The 21,308-nt window shown below is 43.7% G+C and overlaps 1 protein-coding gene across 13 annotated transcripts in view; it reads left to right on the forward strand.

The window, feature by feature from the left end:
- Positions 1-21,308, forward strand: part of LOC127005419 (creatinase-like) — a 37,680-nt gene that overhangs the window by 12,623 nt on the left and 3,749 nt on the right. For all 13 annotated transcript variants that reach the window (XM_050874245.1, XM_050874242.1, XM_050874241.1 and 10 more), the window contains 7 exons: positions 2,134-2,542; positions 13,489-13,615; positions 15,375-15,490; positions 18,659-18,886; positions 19,331-19,478; positions 20,071-20,185; positions 20,708-20,952. In XM_050874245.1, the coding sequence (XP_050730202.1) occupies positions 2,273-2,542; positions 13,489-13,615; positions 15,375-15,490; positions 18,659-18,886; positions 19,331-19,478; positions 20,071-20,185; positions 20,708-20,952 (1,249 nt within the window). In that variant the 5' untranslated portion in view covers positions 2,134-2,272. The remainder of the gene's footprint in view (positions 1-2,133; positions 2,543-13,488; positions 13,616-15,374; positions 15,491-18,658; positions 18,887-19,330; positions 19,479-20,070; positions 20,186-20,707; positions 20,953-21,308) is intronic.

The following is a 21,308-nucleotide window of genomic DNA, read 5'->3' on the forward strand; positions in this document are numbered from 1 at the left end:
TCCACCTCCTCCTCCTCCTCCTCCTCCTCCTCCGTTCTGCAGTAAGTAAAGAACAGGATCTTGGAATCACTATATCAAGCGATTTAAAGCCCGGTCAGCATTGTTCAGAGGTAGTTAAAACTGCAAACAAATTGGTTGGCTTCATCGGACGAGTCTTTAATAATAAATCGGAAAAAGTAATATTAAAACTGTATAATTCGTTGGTTCGACCCCGTCTAGAGTACTGTGTACAGTTTTGGTCTCCCTATTACAGAAAAGACATAGAAAAGTTGGAACGGGTTCAACGAAGAGTAACAAAAATGATTCCTAGGTTGAGAATTTTTTCGTATGAACAAAGGCTTAAAGAAGTAAATTTATTCAGCCTATCAAAACGAAGAATGCAAGGCGATCTAATAGAAGTGTTTAAAATGTTTAAAGGATTCAGTGATATTAATGCGGAAGATTACTTGACAATTGATCGATCAAATAGAACAAGAAGAAATCACAATTTGAAGATAAGTGGTAAAAGATTCTCGTCGCACGAAGCTAAACACTTCTTCTTCAGTCGAGTTGTTAATGTTTGGAACTCTCTACCCTGTGATGTCGTTGATAGTACAACAGTTACGGCCTTCAAGAATAGATTAGATAAGTATTTTGAATCCAACCAGCAACTAAGATATTACTCATTGTCGTAATAACGTTAAGTTCTTTCGAATACTGGTGTCCTTGTCCGCTTTTATCGCCCGGTTAGTGGTAGCAGTAATGGTAGTTCTTTCCTCTTTCCTACATAATTTCCATGCAGTTTTTCCATGCTGCATTGTTCTTTTTCCTTTCCTGCCAGCTTTGGCTGGAGGGATGGGGGGTGGGGAGGAGCCTTCGCCTTTGCTGTCCTTCATCTTCCACCTTTGATTAGATAGTTAGTGTAGCTTGTCACAAACAGCCTCGTAAGGACCAGCAGGTCTGCTGCTGTTTGTTCTTCCTTTGTGTTCCTTTGTGTTCTTTTATTTCTTCTCTCATTTTTTCTCCTCCTTCTCTTCTTCTTTCTTTCTCATCTTCCTCCTCCTCTTCTTCTTCTTCTTCCCCTCCTCCTCCTCCTCCTCCTCCTCCTCCTCCTCCTCCTCCTCCTCCTCCTCCTCCTCCTCCTCCTCCTCCTCTTCTTCATTATCCACCAGCTCATCCTCCTCCTCCTCCTCATCTTCTCTCCCTGTCTCTTTTACTTCCTCATTCTTTCTCCTCCTCCTCCTCCTCCTCCTCCTCCTCCTCCTCCTCCTCCTCCTCCTCCTCCTCCTCCTCCTCCTCTTCATTAGCATACTTTATCAATCTTCTTAGTCTCCCCTTTCGTTCCTCCACTCCTTCAAGGTTACCTCCACCTCTCCTCCTCCCTTTCCTCTCTCTCTCTCTCTCTCTCTCTCTCTCTCTCTCTCTCTCTCTCTCTCTCACACACACACACACACACACACACACAGTTAAATTTTTCTTAGTACTGGCTTGTGTGTGTTTGTTTGTTCGTTTCCTGCTTCGATGTGTTCCTTCCCCTGGGGCCTGTCTCGAGGAGGAGGAGGAGGAGGAGGAGGAATGGGGAAGTAAAACAAGGGAGAGAAGGAGAAGGAAGAAGAAAAAGGAGTAAGAGAAAATAAAAAAAAAGACTGATGGAAAGAAAATGACGAAATGAGAAATGAATGAATGGAGAGAAGGAGAGATGGAGAGAAGGAAGGAAAGAATGAAGGAAAGAAAGGAAAGAATGGAAAGAATGAATGGAAATGTGATGGAAGGAAGGAAAGAAGGAGAGAAGAAAATAGGAGAGAAAGAAAGAAGAGGAATGAATGAGGTGATGGAAAGAAGAAAAGAAAAGAAAGAAAAGAAGAAAAGAAAGAATAGGAATGTAATTGGACGTAATGAAAAGAAGGAAGGAAAGAAGGAAAAAAAGAAATAGGAAAGTAAAATATACGAATTCATTGGTAACGAGAAAAATATGTATATAAATAATGTACATCTATTTAACTAATCATCTTCTTTCTCCCCCCCCACACACACACACAAAAAAAAAGAAAACAGCATCTCATATACGAATTCATTGGTAACGAGCAAAATATGTATATAAAAAATGTACATCTATTTAACTAATCATCTTCTTTCTCACCCCCCAAAAAACAGCATCTCATTCCAGGCAAAACTCAAAAAGACAACCAACCGAAAAAAAATCATAAAACACAGAAAAAACACCAAATAAAACAAGCAAACCGCCCAGAAAGAAACTTAAAACCAAACGAAAACCAAAACAACTGACCTCACAATGTTGGCATCGGGGCTGAGGTCGCGGTCTGTTTGCTGGCTGGCGGGAAACATCGGCAAGAGGAAGAGCAGCAGCAGCAATAGTGGGTGCACGTGGCAATACACTGGTGCCAGGAGTGGGATGCGGGGCGCGTGGTACAACATTGGTGGCAGCGGTGGGATCCAGGGCGCGGTGGAGGAGGCGTCGGGGAGGTGTGGAAGGCGAGCATCGAGCAACAACGTGGATACCTTCAGAGACACGGCCACTCTTCGGATGCCTAATGGAGAGAAGGTGAGGAAGAGGATTAAGATGGGGATTAGGTAAGCAATGAGAAAAGGGGGTTAGAAATAGAGTGAGAAAAAGAGGGTAGAGTAAAGAATAATTAGAATGGGGGATGAAAGATGAGGAAATAGAAGAGGAAACAGATAAGAAAAGGGTTAAGAAGAAGGGTGAGGAAAAGGATTAAGAAAAGGATTAGGAAAAATATGAGAAAAGGGGTTAGAAATAGAGGGATAAAAAGAGGGTAAAGAATAATTAGAAAGGAGGATCAAAGGTGAGGAAACAGAAGAGGAAACAGATAAGGAAAAGGGTTAAGAGGAAGGGTGAGGAAAAGAAGTAATGAAAAAATCCCTCCTCCCTTCATTCCTTCCCTCCCTTCCTCCCTTCCTTTCCTTCCTTCCTTACCTTCAATCCCTTCCCTCCCTTTTTTTTCTTTTTTTTTTTTACGTCTCCGGCTACTGCACCGGTAGGCTTTCTTGAGGGGCCTGGATGGTAGTCGGCCCCAGCCCGTCATGGCGCAGGCAAGTGTTTATAGTGGCGCCATCTTTTGGGGGTCATGCTGCCCCCCGGAACTCGTTGTTGATTCTTGGACGGTTTCCTCTAGAGTCCGGGTTGATGGGTGGTCTTCAGGACAGCATGTGGGTAGTTTTAAGCCACTCGGCGGTGACTGAAAAATCCGAAGTGGTAGCGTGGGGATTCGAACTCGTGTCGTCCATCACGTGGTGAATGTGGGCCCAGCACGCTACCACTTCCCTTCCATCCCTTCTCCCTTCATTCCTTCCTCCAATCCTCCCTCCTTCCCTTAAATCCTTCCCTTCTCCCTACCTCTCCTTCCATCCCTTCTCCGTTCATTCCTTCCTCCAATCCTCCCTCCTTCCCTTAAATCCTTCCCTTCTCCCTACCTTCCCTTCCATCCCTTCTCCGTTCATTCCTTCCCTCCAATCCTCCCTCCCTTCCCTCTACCTACCTTCCCTTCCCTTCCCCTTCCCTTCCCTCCTCTTCCATACCTTCCCTTCCCTCTCTTCCCCCTTCCTTCCCTTCCCTCGCAGCAGCTGTCATAATTCTCCACTTTTCATAATCCGGAACATTCACGAAGGACAGCCAATTAACTTTTCTCAACTCGCACCAAACGCAATAGTCGCCCCTCGCCTTCCCCCTTCACATTATCTCCTTCATTTATTCCGTGATTTCCTGTTCGCCGATATTTTCCTCTCCGTCTTCATCTCTCTCTCTCTCTCTCTCTCTCTCTCTCTCTCTCTCTCTCTCTCTCTCTCTCTCTCTCTCTCTCTCTCTCTCTCTCTCTCCTTACGGCGATGCTCATTTGTCTGATCTCGCGCTCTCTCGATCTCGCTTTCTCGGTCTCTCTCTTCCAAGCTCTTATTTCATCTCTATTTTTCTTTTTCTTCTTTCTTTCCTTTTCATCTTTCATTCTTGTTTACCTCCGTTCAGGTTCTAGTTTGAGCTTCTTGTACATCTATTTATCCTCCTCCATTCTCTTCCTTTTTCTCCTCCTTTCCTTTCATTATCTTTTTCTCTCTCTCTCTCTCTCTTCTAATTTACTGTCAATCTCTTTCTCTCTCAAGTTCTAGTAAGAGAGCAAGTAGTATATCTATTTATCCGTCTACCATTCTATTCCTTTTTCTATCTCTTTCTCTCTCTCTCTCATTATTATTTTCGATATTATTTCTTCTTCTAATTGACTGTCACAATCTCATTCTTCGTTTTCAAGTTCTAGTAAGAGAGTTGCAAGTAGTATATCTATTTATCTGTCAACCATTCTAATCTTCTTTTTTTGTTGTATCTCCTTTCTTTCATTATTATTTTCGATATTTTTCTCTTTAATTTGACTGTCACTATGTCATTTTCCGTTTTCAGGTTCTAGTATGAGAGTTGGAAGTTGTATATCTATTTATCCGTCTACCATTCTATTCCTTTTTTTCTATCTCCTTTCCTTTCATTATTTTTTTTTCTATCTTCTTCTTTCTTCTAATTTACTGTCACAATCTCATTCTTCGTTTTCAAGTTCTAGTAAGAGAGTTGCAAGTAGTATATCTATTTATCTGTCTATCATTCTATTCCTTTTTTTCTACCTCCTTTCCTTTCATTATTTTTTTTCTATCTTCTTCTTTCTTCTAATTTACTGTCACAATCTCATTCTTCGTTTTCAAGTTCTAGTAAGAGAGTTGGAAGTTGTATATCTATTTATCTGTCAACCATTCTATTCCTTTTTTTCTATCTCCTTTCTTTTCATTATTATTTTCGATATTATTTCTTCTTCTAATTGACTGTCACAATCTCATTCTTCGTTTTCAGGTTCTAGTAAGAGAGTTGCAAGTAGTATATCTATTTATCCGTCTACCATTCTATTCCTTTTTTTCTATCTCCTTTCTTTTCATTATTATTTTCGATATTATTTCTTCTTCTAATTGACTGTCACAATCTCATTCTTCGTTTTCAAGTTCTAGTAAGAGAGTTGCAAGTAGTATATCTATTTATCTGTCAACCATTCTATTCCTTTTTTTCTATCTCCTTTCTTTTCATTATTATTTTCGATATTATTTCTTCTTCTAATTGACTGTCACAATCTCATTCTTCGTTTTCAGGTTCTAGTAAGAGAGTTGGAAGTTGTATTTCTATTTATTCGTCTACCATTCTATTCCTTTTTTTCTATCTCCTTTCTTTTCATTATTATTTTCGATATTATTTCTTCTTCTAATTGACTGTCACAATCTCATTCTTCGTTTTCAAGTTCTAGTAAGAGAGTTGGAAGTAGTATATCTATTTATCTGTCTACCATTCTATTCCTTTTTTTCTATCTCCTTTCATTTCATTATTTTTTTTTCTATCTTCTTCTTTCTTCTAATTTACTGTCACAATCTCATTCTTCGTTTTCAGGTTCTAGTAAGAGAGTTGGAAGTAGTATATCTATTTATCTGTCTACCATTCTATTCCTTTTTTTCTATCTCCTTTCTTTTCATTATTATTTTCGATATTATTTCTTCTTCTAATTGACTGTCACAATCTCATTCTTCGTTTTCAAGTTCTAGTATGAGAGTTGGAAGTTGTATTTCTATTTATTCGTCTACCATTCTATTCCTTTTTTTCTATCTCCTATCTTTTCATTATTATTTTCGATATTATTTCTTCTTCTAATTGACTGTCACAATCTCATTCTTCGTTTTCAAGTTCTAGTAAGAGAGTTGCAAGTAGTATATCTATTTATCCGTCTATCAAATCTATTCCTCTTTTTTCTATCTCCTTTCTTTTCATTATTATTTTCGATATTATTTCTTCTTCTAATTGACTGTCACAATCTCATTCTTCGTTTTCAGGTTCTAGTATGAGAGTTGGAAGTAGTATATCTATCTATCCGTCTATCAAATCTATTCCTCTTTTTTCTATCTCTTTTCTTCTTATCATCTTGTTATCTCCATTTCTTCTTCCTACTTTACCTCCACTGTTTCTTATCTTCGTTTATATGCACCGATAAGAGCTGGATGCCACATATTTGTTTATCAGTTTATCATCCAATCTCCTTTTTCATATCTCCATTCTTTTTATTTTTGTTCTATCTACGTCTTTCTTCCTAATTTACTGTCATTGTCTCTGTTCCTTTTATATGTTCTCCTCCTTCCTTTAACTAATAGTGAATGATTTAGTAACAACACATTCGCACAGAGACTGACCTCATTTATTTATCCTTATTAATGAAATCCAACTCCCTGTGTTGCTAGAGAGAGGGTTGAATGCTAATAAACATCGAATAAAAACTAATTCTGGATGATTCAGCAAAAGAAGATTACTAAAACATTCACATCCCTTTTCCTTATGCTTATGAAGAAGACCAAACCCCTTTGCTAATATAAAGAGTGTTGGATTCTAATCAATATACAACGAGAAGACCTTATAGTGAATATGACAATAATTATACAAACACATTCGTAGCTCTTTCGTTTATACTGATTACGAAACCCCTGTGCTGGTATAGAGAGGGTTGAGTGCTAATAAACATCGCCCGCAAATACTCCAGCAAGGGATTCAACACTCTCTCCGCACCGATACATTTTAAATCCTCCAACATATGATTTTTTTTTACCTTTCATCTTTCCGGAATGCAAGTGGCGTGAAAAGATCGTAAATATCAAGTCAAGTACCCTATCATTACAAGGTGCTTCGGCGTCTGTCCCAACCGATTAGTTTCAACATATGTGAGAGATAATTGTTGGTGGTTATGGTGGTGGTGGTTATGGTGGTAGTAGTAGTAGTAGTAGTAGTAGTAGTAGTAGTAGTAGTAGTAGTAGTAGTAGTAGTAGTAGTAGTAGTAGTAGTAGTAGTAGTAGTAGTAGACATAACCATTTTTCAGTGTGTTAAATATCATCCCTCTAACTTCCTTATATATAACAAAACACGTCTAGTCGATGCACAACGCGAGCAATCACCATCAATTCACACACACGTCTTCCTCCTCGCACCCATCCATCACTAATTCTCAATGGCTTATGTACCTTACAACTCCATATATTTTACCTCTCCTTCCATCCTTCCATCATACTTGCTTCCCATCTCTCCTCGTTTCCCTTCCTAATTCATCATGCTGTTTCCCATTCCTCCTTGCTTTATTTCCTAGTCGTAAGAACGTAAGGAGTCTGCAAGAGGTCGGTTGGTCTATACAAGGCAGCTCCTGTAATCCTAACCCCACCTAACCCCATAAACTTATCCAACCTCTTCTTGAATGTGTCTATCGTATCGGCACTCACCGCATGACTGCCGAGCCTGTTCCACTCATCCACCGCTCTATTGGTAAACCAGTTCTTGCCTATGTCTTCCCTATCTCTCTTTTTTCCTTCTAATCTATCTCCTATCTCCTTTCATTTCTATTTCTTTCTTTCTTCCTATCTCCCTCTCTCCAAGTCTCTCTCTCTCTCTCTCTCTCTCTCTCTCTCTCTCACTCACCTCACATCCCTTCCTACTCCTCCTCTCTCCCACTTACCTCCTTTCCCAAACTCCCTCTCACTCATCTCACCTATTTCCTAATCCTCCTTGATCTCACACACCTCACTCACCGCCCCCCTTTCCCCCTCTTTACTCACCTCACATCCCTTCCTACTCCTCCTCTCTCCCACCTCACCTATTTCCTAACCCTCCTTGATCTCACACACCTCACTCACCGCCTCTCTTTCCCCCTCTTTACTCACCTCACATCTCTTCCTACTCCTCCTCTCTCCCACCTCACCTATTTCCTAACCCTCCTTGATCTCACACACCTCACTCACGCCTCTCTTCCCCCTCTTTACTCACCTCACATCCCTTCCTACTCCTCCTCTCTCCCACCTCACATATTTCCTAACCCTCCTTGATCTCACACACTCCCTTTCCCCTTCTTTACTCACCTCACATCCCTTCCTACTCCTCCTCTCTCTCACTTTTCCTCCATTACTAAACTACCTCTCACACACCTCACCCCCTTTCCTAATCCCCTTCACTTTGTGTTTTTATCTCTTTCATTTCAGCTAAGATGGCACCTAAGAAGTGCAGTACTTGTAACGGTAGCTTCTCAGCTCACTTTTTTACAGGGCGTTCTGCTGTCTGTCGACTGTGTCTGTCCAGGCAGCATCTCGAGACAAGACTGCAGGAGCAGGAAGAGAAGATGGAAGAAGGCCAGAATAAAATAATGGAGCTTTCTCTCACCAGGCAGCATCTCGAGACCAGACTGCAGGAGCAAGAAGAGAAGATGGAAGCAGGTCAGAATAAAATAATAGAGCTTTCTCGCACTGTTGCCTCCTTGCAGGAATTCATCCAGGCTAACGTTGCTGTGGTGCCAAACCCTTCTCCAACCGCCCCCTTGCCCTCAGCGGTACCGTCGACACCAGCGGACAACACCACGCAACGGGAGGATGCTAGTGGCACCGACCATGATGGCTTCACCGTCGTGAATGGAGGAGCCAAGCCAGCCAGACAAGCGATTTATCCTGTTCATTGCTTCAACAGGTTTGCCATTCTGGAGGAGGAGGACGAGCAGGAGAGCACCTTCCTGGTGGGTGACTCCATGATTCGCCAGCAGGTCGTTGAGTTCTGCGGCAGAGTTCCTCGTCGAAGACGGAACTATTGCTATCCTGGTGCTGGGATCGACGACATAACTGCTGCTCTTGAGGAGATCTCCCCCCAGGCTACTAATGATTCACTGTTTGTTATCCACACAGGTACGAACGACGTCACCACGACCCGGTCTGAGGAACTCCTGGAGAAGTACCGTAGGCTCATCCAGCAGTATAAGACTAAATCACCTAACATTTTGATTTCAGGAGTTCTACCACGGACTTGGGCGGGAGCGACTTTTTCAGTAAGGCCTTCAGCCTAAACAACCGCTTACAGACTCTTTGCAGGAGCTTGACGTGGAGTTCCTAAACGCATGGGACAATTTCTATGGACAAAATGAACTTTTCCACAGGGACGGATTGCACCTTTCTCCCATCGGGCAGCCAGACTCGAAGGCTCCTCAACGAAGCAGTGCGTGTCATCCGAGCAAAAACGAGTCACGGCCACGTCCCTCCACCCCGCCCGTGTAAATAGACGCCGTGCATCGCAACAAACCCGTAACCGTGATCCGTACCACCACCTGTATTACCAAGCCTCTAGATAACTTAAAATCCTTAGTTTCAATGCGCGTAGCCTAAGAAACAAATTTGATGAACTGAGATGTCTTGCTTTAACAGAAAATTTTGACATAATTGCTATAACCGAAACATTTATCGACACCACAAATATTGATTTAAGTTCCGAATACAACATAGATGGCTACAGACTCTTCAACAAAGATCGTAAACTGTAGAGGCGGTGGCGTCGCCCTTTATGTCAAAAGCTATTTGCAACCCACCGACAAAACACCGGGAAACAGTAACGTTGAACATTTGTGCGTGCGAGTAAACATTGCAAAAGTCAATTTAAATATATCTGTCACCTACAGACCTCCCGGGCAATCACTGATGACGACCTTGAAATGTACAGCGTCTTAAGGCAGTCACTTAATAACAACGACTCACTGATATTAGGAGACTTTAACCTCCCCCATATCGACTGGGCGATACTGTCAGGTACAGAAGGCGAGTCACATAGAATGATCGAATTTCTAGAAGAAAATTATCTAAGCCAAATGGTTTCTGAGCCAACTCGACAAAATAATATACTCGACCTTGTTATAACGACCCAAGATAACCTTGTCAGTAGTGTCACGGTAGGAGAACACCTCGGTTCTTGCGATCATAAATTAGTGCGCGTCGACATTAAAGCTCAATCATCAGTGACTGAAAATAAAGTAAAGGTGCCCAATTTCAAAAGAGCTAACTTCGTAGAAATCCGACAAAACTAACAGAAATACAACTATCAGATGACGGCAACGTAGAGGAAGCCTGGCTAAAATCACTTACTCACTCAGCAGAACACATTCGTCCCCTTGTGCGAGAAGCGAATTAACACTAATAACAGCCCACCGTGGTTTAATAGCGAAATTAAACAATCAGTCAATGAGAGAAAATTGTTTTACAGGTTAAAGAAAGAACAAAGCACGCCCGAGAACATTAGACTCTATAATGATGCCAGGCGACGAGTAAAAAGACTAGTAGGTCAGGCAAAGCGTAGATATGAAGAAAATATTGCAGCCAACTGTAAAATAACCCGAAATCTTTCTTCAGTTACATAAACAACAGAAAGGCGATCAAAAGTGGTATTGGACCTTTAACAAACAGCGACGGTGCACTAGTGACTGACAGCCAACACATTGCAAACCTCTTAAACAATTACTTTTCCTCGGTGTTTAATACTAACAGTCTTCCTCTCGCTACCACCAACACCAGTACTATTGTAAATCTCGAGCATGCATTGCCTAATTTTGAAATAACAACCGATGAAGTCCTTAAAGCTCTCCATTCACTTAAAACAAATAAAAGTCCTGGACCTGACAAAGTATATCCAACTCTGCTGAAAGAAACGAAGAGCGAAATACTCTCCTCCCTCACATCCGTATTCAATATGTCCTTGCGACAAGGCATCGTCCCTTCAGATTGGAAAAAGGCTAACGTGACACCGATTTTCAAGAAAGGAGACAAAAAAGTACCAGGTAATTACAGGCCCATTAGTCTAACTTCGGTTGTAGGTAAGCTACTTGAGGGCATAATTAGAGACAAAATTGTGAGTTACCTTGAAAGCCACTCATTGATTGGGGACTCACAACATGGCTTCCGAAACAAAAGATCCTGCCTATCAAACCTATTAACCTTTTATAACGACCTCTTCTGTTTATGACGTAACCAAATCACTGGACGTAGTCTATCTTGATTTAAAGCGTTTGATAAAGTCCCGCATCATAAATTACTTTACAAATTAAAGCAAATAGGTATTGACGGTCAAGTAAACCAATGGATCGCGAATTGGTTGAGCAACAGACAACAAAGAGTAGTGATTGACGGATTTAACTCAGAGTGGGCGCCTGTCACTAGTGGCGTCCCTCAGGGCTCGGTCCTTGGCCCAGTGCTCTTCATTATTTACATCAACGACGTGGATGTTGGACTCAATAACCGCATTAGTAAATTTGCAGACGACACAAAGATTGGTAACTCGGTTCTCACTGACGAAGACAGGCAAAGCCTCCAAGAGGATTTGCACAAAATTTCAACGGTCGGATAGATGGGAGATGCCCTTTAACGTAGACAAGTGCCAGGTCCTTCAAGTTGGAACGAGGAATAAGAAGTTCGAATACGAAATGCGCGGCGTTAAACTCAAAAGCGTTCAGTGCGTCAAAGACTTGGGGGTCAAAATCGCGTCAAACCTCAAATTCTCACAGCAATGCATCGATGCAGCAAATAAAGCGAACAGAATGTTGGGCTTCATTAAAAGAAACTTTGTATTCAAGAATAAAGATGTAATACTCCAGCTCTACAACAGTTTAGTCAGACCCCACTTGGAATATGCGGTACAGTTTGGTCCCCCACCATGCAAAGGATATTGCTAAATTAGAAGGTGTTCAGCGTCGGGCAACGAAAATGATCCCTTCCTTGCGCAACAAATCCTACGAAGAAAGGCTTTCTATCCTTAACATGTTCTCTCTTGAGAAACGTCGCCTCCGAGGAAAATTGATCGAATGTTTTAAAATACTTAATGGTTTCACGAATGTAGACAGATCAACATTGTTTATGATCGATGACAGTCTGCGCACGAGGAACAATGGCGTAAAACTCAGATGTAGACAAGTAAATTCAGATTGCACCAAATTTTTCTTCACCAACGTTGTAGTGCGAGAATGGAATAAGCTTCCACCATCAGTGGTCCAGTGTAACACGATTGACTCCTTCAAAAATAAGCTCGACCGTCACTTCCTTCAACTTAATATCAACTAGAGTAGAAATGCAACGTTTTGGAGTCTTCTGATTAATGTAAAATCACTTAGGTTTAAGGACAGACCACCAAGTCTGGACCATGGGGTCTGTGTGGTCTGATTTTCTATGTAAATCTATGTAAATCTCTCTCTCTCTCTCTCTCTCTCTCTCTCTCTCTCTCTCTCTCTCTCTCTCTCTCTCTCTCTCTCTCTCTCTCTCTCTCTCTCTCTCTCTCTCTCTCTCTCTCATGTTTCAGTTCCCCCTTCCCTCCCTATCTCTCTTTTTTTTCCTATCTCCCTTCGTTTCTGTCCCTCTCTTCCTTCCTATCTCCCTCTCTCCAAGCCTCCTTTTCTTCCTCTTCCGTCTTCAACTTCTACTTCTTCCTCTTCCTCTCTCTTCCCCTTTTTATTCTGCTTCCTTTTATTCCTTTCTACACCTTCTCTTCTCCCTCAGTTCTATTCCTATCTCCCTCTCTCCAAGTCTCCCTTCCTTCCTCTATCTCTTCCCTTCCCATCTCTCATGTTCCAGCTCCCCTTTCCCTCCCTATCTCTCTGTTTTTCCTTCTAATCTATCTACTTTCATTTCTATCTCTTCCTTCCTATCTATCTCACTATCTCCCTTCCCATCTCTCATGTTCCAGCTCCCCTTTCCCTCCCTATCTCTTCATTTCTATCCCTTCCTTTCTATCTCCCAGTCTCCACTTTCTATCTCTCTTCCCTTCCTATCTCTCATGTTCCCCTTCCCCCTTCCCTCCCTAAATCAGCGTCCCTCCCTTCCCTCGCTCAGCAAAACCCGGGACTGTTCAGCAAGGAGGTTGTGGTCGAGGGCAGAACTGTGTGTCATTTTAATCTATTCTTCCTATATATATATCCTTGTTTTCCCTCCTTACTCTCTCTCCGCGGTTCCCTTTCCTTCCTATCTCTCTCTTTCTATCTGATTTCCTTCTTATTTTCCCTTCCTTCCTCTCCTTTTCTTCCTATTTCCTTTCCTTCGTTCCTCTTTTCTCTTCTTGTCTTCCCTTCCTTCCTGTTTCTCTTCCTGTCTTCCTTCCTTTCTGCCCTTTTTTTTCTATCTGTATTTCTTTTCTCTATTTTTTTTTGTTTTCGTCTCTCTCTCTCTCTCTCTCTCTCTCTCTCTCTCTCTCTCTCTCTCTCTCTCTCTCTCTCTCTCTCTCTCTCTCTCTCTTCCTTTCAATCTTTATCTTCCTATCTCCCTTCCTTCTTATCCTCCCTTCTCTTCCATCTCTTTCTCTTCCAATCTTCCTTTTTTTCTACTCTTTCTATCCCTATCTCTTTGCATTTCTTTTCCTTCCTATCTCACAATCTTTATCTCCCTCTCTCTCTCTCTCTCCCTTCCTCCCTAACTCCCCACGTATCCCTCCTTCCTTCCTCTCTTTCTCTTCCAATCTTCCTTCCTTTCAACCCTTTCTATCCCTATCTCTTTCCATTTCTTTTCCTTCGTATGTATCTTTGCGTTTTCAATCCTTCCAATCTCACAATCTTGATCTCCCACTCTCCCTTCCTCCCTAACTCCCTACGTATCTCTCCCTTCCTCCCTACATCATCCTCTTCCTCCCTTTCCTCCACTCAGCAAAGCCCGGGACTGTTTAGCAAGGAGGAGGTGGAGGGCAGAATCACCCGCTTGCGTCACTACATGGAGGAAGAGGGGCTGGCCGCCTGTATCTTCACCTCCATACATAACATTAACTACTATACAGGTGAGAGAGGGGGAGAGGGAGAGGGAGGGGGAGAGGGAGAGAGGAGAGACTGCTTGCCTGTGTGAGAGAGAGATTGATAGACAGATAGATAGATAGAGAGAGAGAGAGATTGATAGACAGATAGATAGAGTAATTTTGTAAGAAGATGAGAAGAAGAGAATGATAATGATAAAGAAGAAGAAGAAGAAAAGAAGAAGAAAACGAGGAAAAGAGGATAGAGAAGACAAGAAAAGGAAAAGAAAGAGAAGGCGACGATGATAAAGATGAAGAAAAAGAAGAACAAGAAGAAAACGAAAAGAAAATAACAAAAACAACAGGAGGAGGAGGAAAATTTATGAAGAATCTGCAGAAAAAATGAAAAAAAAATGAAAAACGAGAAGAAAATTGAACAGGAAAACACACACACACACACACACACACACACACACACACACACACACACACACACACACGAACGAACGCACGAACAGGACACAATATCATCCCACCTCAAAAATAAAAGAAAAAAAGAAAGAAAAGAAGAGAAGCTTGCAACTCCAGATATTCGGAAAGGCAACTGGACCCGGCTTGCGAGACTCAAGGAAGCAAAAAAAAGAGGAAAAGAGGAAGAAAAAAAAGAGGAACAGGAAGAATATTTGACAGGCAACACTCCTCTTCCTCCTCCTCCTCTTCCTCTTCCTCCTCCTTCGCTTCTTCTTCTTCCAGCTCCTCTTTCTATCCATTTTTTGCAACTTCCTCCTCTTCCTCCTCCTCCTCTTCCTCTTCTGTCTTTAACCTGTACTTCTTCCTCTTCCTCTTCTTCCTCTCCCTTTCTCCTCTCTTCCTCTCTTACTCCTCCTCCTTCGTTTTCTCTTCTTCTCGTTTCTCTTTCTATCCATTCTTTGCAACTTCTCCTCCTCCTCCTCCTCTGCTTCCTCTTCCTCTCTCCTTTTCTCCTCTCTTCCTCCACCTCCCCCCCCCACCCCCCCCACCCCACCCCCCACACACACACATACACACACACATTCTTCAAGATTCGCCGACTGCCTTCCGCTGCACAAGATCTATCAGTGTATAAATCTTCGGATATTGGTGCACAGCGACCTGCCTGTGTGCGTGCGTAGGTGCGTGTGTGCGTGCGTGTGCGTGTGTGTGTGTGTGTGTGTGTGTGTAGTTACAAAAGGTTATGGGTTTCATTTTTTTCTGTCTAGGTAAATAAGTATCATAAAAAATCACCATCTGTGTGTAATATAATAATGCAATCAATCAATGGGGCCATACTCCGGGGGCGCGTCACCTTGCCCCTATTCCTACGACGCAAAGTCTGGGGCTCTATCTAACTATCTGTCTATCTATCTATCTATCTGTATCTCCTCCAAACCTCCTTCTTCTAATATTACTTATTTTTTTCTACTTTTTCTCCCTTTTCTTCTTCTTCTTCTTCTTTTTCTTCTTCTTCTTCTGTTTCTTTTTTTTTCTTTTTCTTTCTTTTTCTTTTTCTTCTTTTTTTTCTTCTTCCTGTCTCTCTATCTATCTATCTATTCAATCTTCCATATCAAGCCACTCTCTATATATCTATCTATTCAATCTTCCATATCAATCCTGTCTCTCTATCTATCTATCTATTCAATCTTCCATATCAAGCCTGTCTCTCTATCTATCTATCTATCCCTCTCTCTCGCCCTTCTGCAGGTGGGTTCGTCAAATGCGCCTTCGGTTAAATCCTCCATATCAAGCCTGTCTGTCTATATATCTATCCCTCTCTCTTTCCCTTCTACAGGTGGGTTCGTCTACTGCTCCTTCGGTCGGCCATATGGACTGGTGGTGACGCCGGAGAAGCACGTCACCATTTCGGCCCTGATAGACGCCGGACAGCCCTGGCGCCGCTCCCCCCAGGCATGTCACCCAGCGTTGCCAAATTGTCGTACTCAATAACGAGATTAATTTGTAGTTATCGTTAAAATAGTTAATTGATGATGTTTCTAGGGAATAATTATGCGTGAGAATCCGGTCAACACTACGCTCTGAGCACGACAATCTGGCAACGGTGGGTGGGGTTCAAAGGATTAGGAGCTGCGTTGCCAAATTGTCGTACTCTTGGCATTCCATTTTCCCAGTTGCTGACCGATAACTATAACAACAAAACGAAAAACATCAATATTCAACAGTTTTAGCACTAATTTTGATTTTCTCACGTTACTTGTGTAGGTACGAGAGTTTGAGGCATAAAAATGATAGATACGATATGTGGTTAATACGATACTTTGGCAACGCTGGGCATATCACGGACCCAACGTTGCCAAACTGTCGTACTCTGCCTCTTATGTTTGCCGAATTCCGACCCAAATCTGCTTTCATCACCCAAATAGCTGCCTTCGTATATGGTTATCGTTTAAATGGTTAATTATTGGTGTTTCTTGGCAACTGTTATGGGCTAGAACCCTGTCTTTCTCACCCTCGCACAAACGAACACATGCTCAGTTTCGTTTCTAGAGTAAAAAGCAAAGCCATTTCACACCACAGTCCATAAGTTCCCTTCAGTTCCCTCGTTAAGGCCCCAATCAAGAATATTTACTCGAATTCACAGGAGACTCGAAACACTGAACCCTCCCTGTCTTTCTCTCACCCGCACAAACTAACACACGCTCAGTTTCGTTTCTAGAGTAAAAAGCGAAGCCATTTCACACCACAGTCCACAAGTTCCCTTCAGTTCCCTCGTTAAGGCCCCAATCAAGAATATTTACCCGAATTCACATGAGACTCGAAACAGTGAACCCTCTCTCCCTCTCCCTCGCACAAACGAACACACGCTCAGTTTCGTTTCTAGAGTAAAAAGCAGTCATTTCACACCACAGTCCACAAGTTCCCTTCAGTTCCCTCGTTAGGGCCCCAATCAAGGATATTTACCCGAATTCACAGGAGATTCGAAACACTGAACCCTCCCTGTCTCTCTCACCCTCGCACAAACTAACTCATGCCAAGTTTCGTTTCTAGAGTAAAAAGCGAAGTCATTTCACACCACAGTCCACAAGTTCCCTTCAGTTCCCTCGTTAAGGCCCCAATCAAGAATATTTACCCGAATTCACAGGAGACTCGAAACACTGAACCCTCTCTGTCTTCCTCTCACTCGCACAAACTAACACACGCTCAGTTTCGTTTCTAGAGTAAAAAGCAAAGTCATTTCACACCACAGTCCACGACAAGTCCCCTTCAGTTCCCTCGTTAAGGCCCCAATCAAGAATATTTACCCGAATTCACAGGAGACTCGAAACACTGAACCCTCCCTGTCTTCCTCTCACTCGCACAAACTAACACACGCTCAGTTTCGTTTCTCGAGTAAAAAGCAAAGCCATTTCACACCACAGTCCACGAGTTCCCTTCAGTTCCCTCGTTAAGGCCACAATCAAGAATATTTACCCGAATTCACATGAGACTCGAAACACTGAACCCTCTCTGTCTTTCCTCAATCGAACAAACGAACACATGCTCAGTTTCGTTTCTAGAGTAAAAAGCAAAGTCATTTCACACCACAGTCCACAAGTTCCCTTCAGTTCCCTCGTTAAGGTCCCAATCAAGAATATTTACCCGAATTCACAGAAGACTCGAAACACTGAACCCTCTCTCCCTCTCCCCTTCAAACCGTTACCAACACTCCCTTTTCAAACACAACAAACACTCACCTTTTTACCCTTTTCTGGGAGGTCCTCGCCGTCTGCTCCTTCCCCAAGCCTCCTGTAGCACCCCCGGACATTCACCTTTCCTAGCCACGCACTCATGTCCCCGGGAATTGAATATATACGAAGAAAACACAAGAAAATAGGAATGCCGTATAGCGGACAACCCACCATGCACCGCCGTCCAGTGTCAAGGATGTGAGTTTCGGTCCGAGTGCTTGTTCGGTTCTTGGATTTGAAGGAGTATTTCTCAGTTTACTCGGTTCTTTCAGTTCAGTTACTTGATCGTTTTAATTCCCAAAAATATGAGATTTAATTAATCGATCGATCAATGATGGGCAAACTCGATCTGTACTGCCTGGGGGATGGGCTGGCATGCTCCTCTCTTCTCCTTTATTGTTTTACTTGCAACAATAAACTATCAATTATTGTTTTACTTGCAACAATAAACTATCAATCAATCAGTAAAGCAAGGATGATGAACTTATTGGGAAGTCACATTATAGATTAACCGCCTTATTTCTGTTTTATTTCAAGCATGAATGATCGAAGCACTGAACGTAGGTCTTTGAAAATAAGAAGGAAAATTAGTATTGTTTGAGATTCACATGACCTCCAGCTGACCCTCCCTTTGGAAATTGATGTGGGGGTGGGTGTGTCTTGCGGTGTTGCCCTTTTTCTTTTCTTTTCGCCTCTTGTGTCATTTTCTCCCCTTTCCTTCCCTTCCTTCCCCTTCCCTCGCCTTTCCTTTCCTTTCCCTTCCTTTCCATTACCCCTCCTTCTTTCCCCATACCTTCCCTCCCCCTCCCTTCCCTTCCTTTCCATTACTTCCCCTTTCCTTTCCTTCCTTCCCCTTCCCTCGCCTTTCCTTTCCCTTCCCTTCCTTTCCATTACCCCTCCTTCTTTCCCCATACCTTCCCTCCCCCTCCCTTCCCTTCCTTTCCATTACTTCCCCTTCCCTTTCCTTCCTTCCCCTTCCCTCGCCTTTCCTTTCCCTTCCCTCCCCTTCTTTTCCATTACCTTCCCTTCCCTTCCCATCCCTTTCCTTTCCTTTCCTTTTATTCCCTAACCTTACCTTCCTTTCCCTCCCCTCCCCTTCCCTTCTCTTCCCATACATCCCATCCCCTTCCCTCCCATTAACCCTCTTCCCATCCCATCCCTCAACCATGCCATACACTGGACAGTATACCCTTCCATCACTTCCCTTTCCTTCTATCCCCTTCCTTTCCACTCCCTTTCTTTCCCCTCCTCCCCTTCCCTCGCCTTCCCTTCCTCCCGATCCTTTCCTTTCCCTCGCCTTCCCCTTCCCTTCCCATACATTCCATCCTCTACCCTTCCATTAACCCCCCTTCCCATCCCATCCCTCAACCATGCCACACATCTCCAACAGGGCAACATCATATACACCGACTGGCAGCGAGACAACTTCTTCCGAGCGGTGGCCGAAGAGGTGGGCGTGGCCAAGGGCGCCGTGGGGGTTGAGGATGACCACTTGACCCTTGAGAGGCGCAACAAGCTGACCCAACACCTTCCCGGCAGCCCCGCCCTCGCTGATGTGTCCCAGGCTGCCATGAGGATGAGGATGGTGAAGAGCAAGGAGGAGATAGCTGTGATAAAGGTGAAGATGATGGTGATGATGGTGATGATGGTGGTGGTGGTGGTGGTGGTGATCTTCTACTTCTTCCCCTTCTTCATTGTCTTCTTCTTTTACTATTTCTTCTTTTCTTCTGCTTCTTCTTTTCCTTTTTATTCATTTCCATCCTCCTTCTTCTTCTATTTTTTTCCCTTTTCTTCTGTACCAGTGAAATTGACGTTGATTCTTCCCTCACTCTCTTTTCTTTGATGTAAGGCACAGCGTAAAACAGTTCCACATTGCTTCTTCTTTTCTTCTGCTTCTTCTTCTCCTTTTTATTCTTCTCCTCCCTCTTCTTCAATCCTCCTTCTACTTTTTCTCCCTTTTCTTCTGTACCAGTGAAATTGACGTTGATTCTTCCCTTTCCCTCTTTTCTTTGATGTAAGGCACAGCGTAAAACAGTTCCACATTGTTCCTCCCTGACCACAGAACAGCACGGCTACAGCAGACATCGGGGGCTGGGCGTGTGTGGAGGCGCTGGGCGAGGGAGTGCCGGAGTACGAGGTGGCTCTGGCGGGCACCCGAGCCATGGTCCGACGCCTCGCTGAGATCTACCCCGACAGCGACCTCATGGACAGTAGGTGGCGGGCGGAGATTAAAGTTCATGTGATAGGATAAAAGAAGTTGTCTGTCTCTTAAATGGAAGGGGGTGATAATTTTGACTTCCTCAGCCATAGAAGAGTGGGAAACACGTACACAAACACACACACACACAACCTCCATTAAGTGTTGTAGGGGCATTTCCTTATCACTTTTGACCCCAGAATGTTTAATTTTTCTCATGTCTTCTCCTTTTTCTATTCTAACGAGGTGTTCAACTTTTATCTCCATCCGTGCTTGAACACTTTCCGATCTGAATTACAATTTTTTCCTTTAATTTTACTTCTTACTGTCTGGAACCATATTTAACCCGGTAGCAGCGACGGGCCAAATTTGTGCCATGATATAAACCCCCCAAAATAAATGATACATAATCTGATCACAAAGGCTTTGATATATATTATGAAATGGTTTGTGTGAGGGGTGATTCTTTCTCATTTTTCTTGCTTAGAGGGACCATTAAGAATCATGATCCCCGCTGTTACCGGGTTAAAGAATGTCTAACCTCATGATAAAAGTGGGAAGATTAATTATTTCACTTCTTCCCGGCCTTCCTTCCTCCCCTTCAGCGTGGGTGTGGTTCCAGTCGGGCATCAACACAGACGGCGCCCACAACCCCGTCACCACACGCAGGGTACAGCAGGGCGACATCCTCTCCCTCAACTGTTTCCCGATGCCACAGGGGTGAGTTGCCGTCCTTTCCCCTTCCCTTCCTTTTTCTGCCATTCCTTTCCTTCCCTTCCTTTCCCTTACCTCACTTCCCTTCCCTTCCTTTTCCTTCCATTCCATTCCCTTCCATTCCCTTCCCTTCCCTTCCCTTACCGTACCCCCCCTTCCCTTCACTTCCCTTCCCTTCCCTTCCCTTCTCTTACCCCCCTTCCCTTCCCTTCCCTTACTTTACCTCACCTTACCTTCCCTTCCTTTTCCTTCCATTCCCTTTCCCTTACCTCACTTTCCTTCACTTCCCTTCTCTTACCTTACCATAACCCACTTTCTTTCCTTCATATTACCTTCCCTTCCCTTACTTTACCTTGCCTTCCCTTCCATTACTTCCCCTTCCATTATAGTGTAACTTGATATCTATAAAGGGTGGGGTCACATGGGGGGACACAGCTGGGTACGGGGGTAATATTTTCTTTATAGTGGAGCTCAGGGGATTCCAACACCACATACAGTATTACCCCGCCTCTCCTACGCCGTGGACAGGTACTACACAGCGCTCGAGAGGACCTGGTTCCTGGGCCACTGCAGCGACGCCCACCTCAAGGTCTGGGAGGGCAACGTGGCAGTCCACAAGAGGGGCCTTGAGCTCATCCGTCCCGGCGCCAAGTGCTCGGAGATCGCCCAGGAGCTGAATGAGTTGTTCGCCCAGCTTGGCCTGCTCAAGTACCGCATGTTCGGCTACGGGCATTCCTTTGGGGTGCTGTCCCACTACTACGGCAGGGAGGCAGGCAAGTGGCAAAGGGGTGCTGGTGGCGTGCTGTGTTGGTGAAGGATTGAGGTTACCAGCTGGGAGGGAGACAGGCAAGTGATGAAGGGGTGCTGGTGGTGTGCTGTGTTGGTGAAGGATTGAGGTTACCAGCTGGGAGGGGGGCAGGCAAGTGATGAAGGGGTGCTGGTGGCGTGCTGTGTTGGTGAAGGATTGAGGTTACCAGCTGGGAGGGGGGCAGGCAGGTGATGAAGGGGTGCTGGTGGTGTGCTGTGTTGGTGAAGGATTGAGGTTACCAGCTGGGAGGGAGGCAGGCAGGTGATGAAGGGGTGCTGGTGGTGTGCTGTGTTGGTGAAGGATTGAGGTTACCAGCTGGAA

Source organism: Eriocheir sinensis, chromosome 30 (assembly GCF_024679095.1).
Source record: "Eriocheir sinensis breed Jianghai 21 chromosome 30, ASM2467909v1, whole genome shotgun sequence".
In the NCBI taxonomy this organism is placed as follows: domain Eukaryota; kingdom Metazoa; phylum Arthropoda; class Malacostraca; order Decapoda; family Varunidae; genus Eriocheir; species Eriocheir sinensis.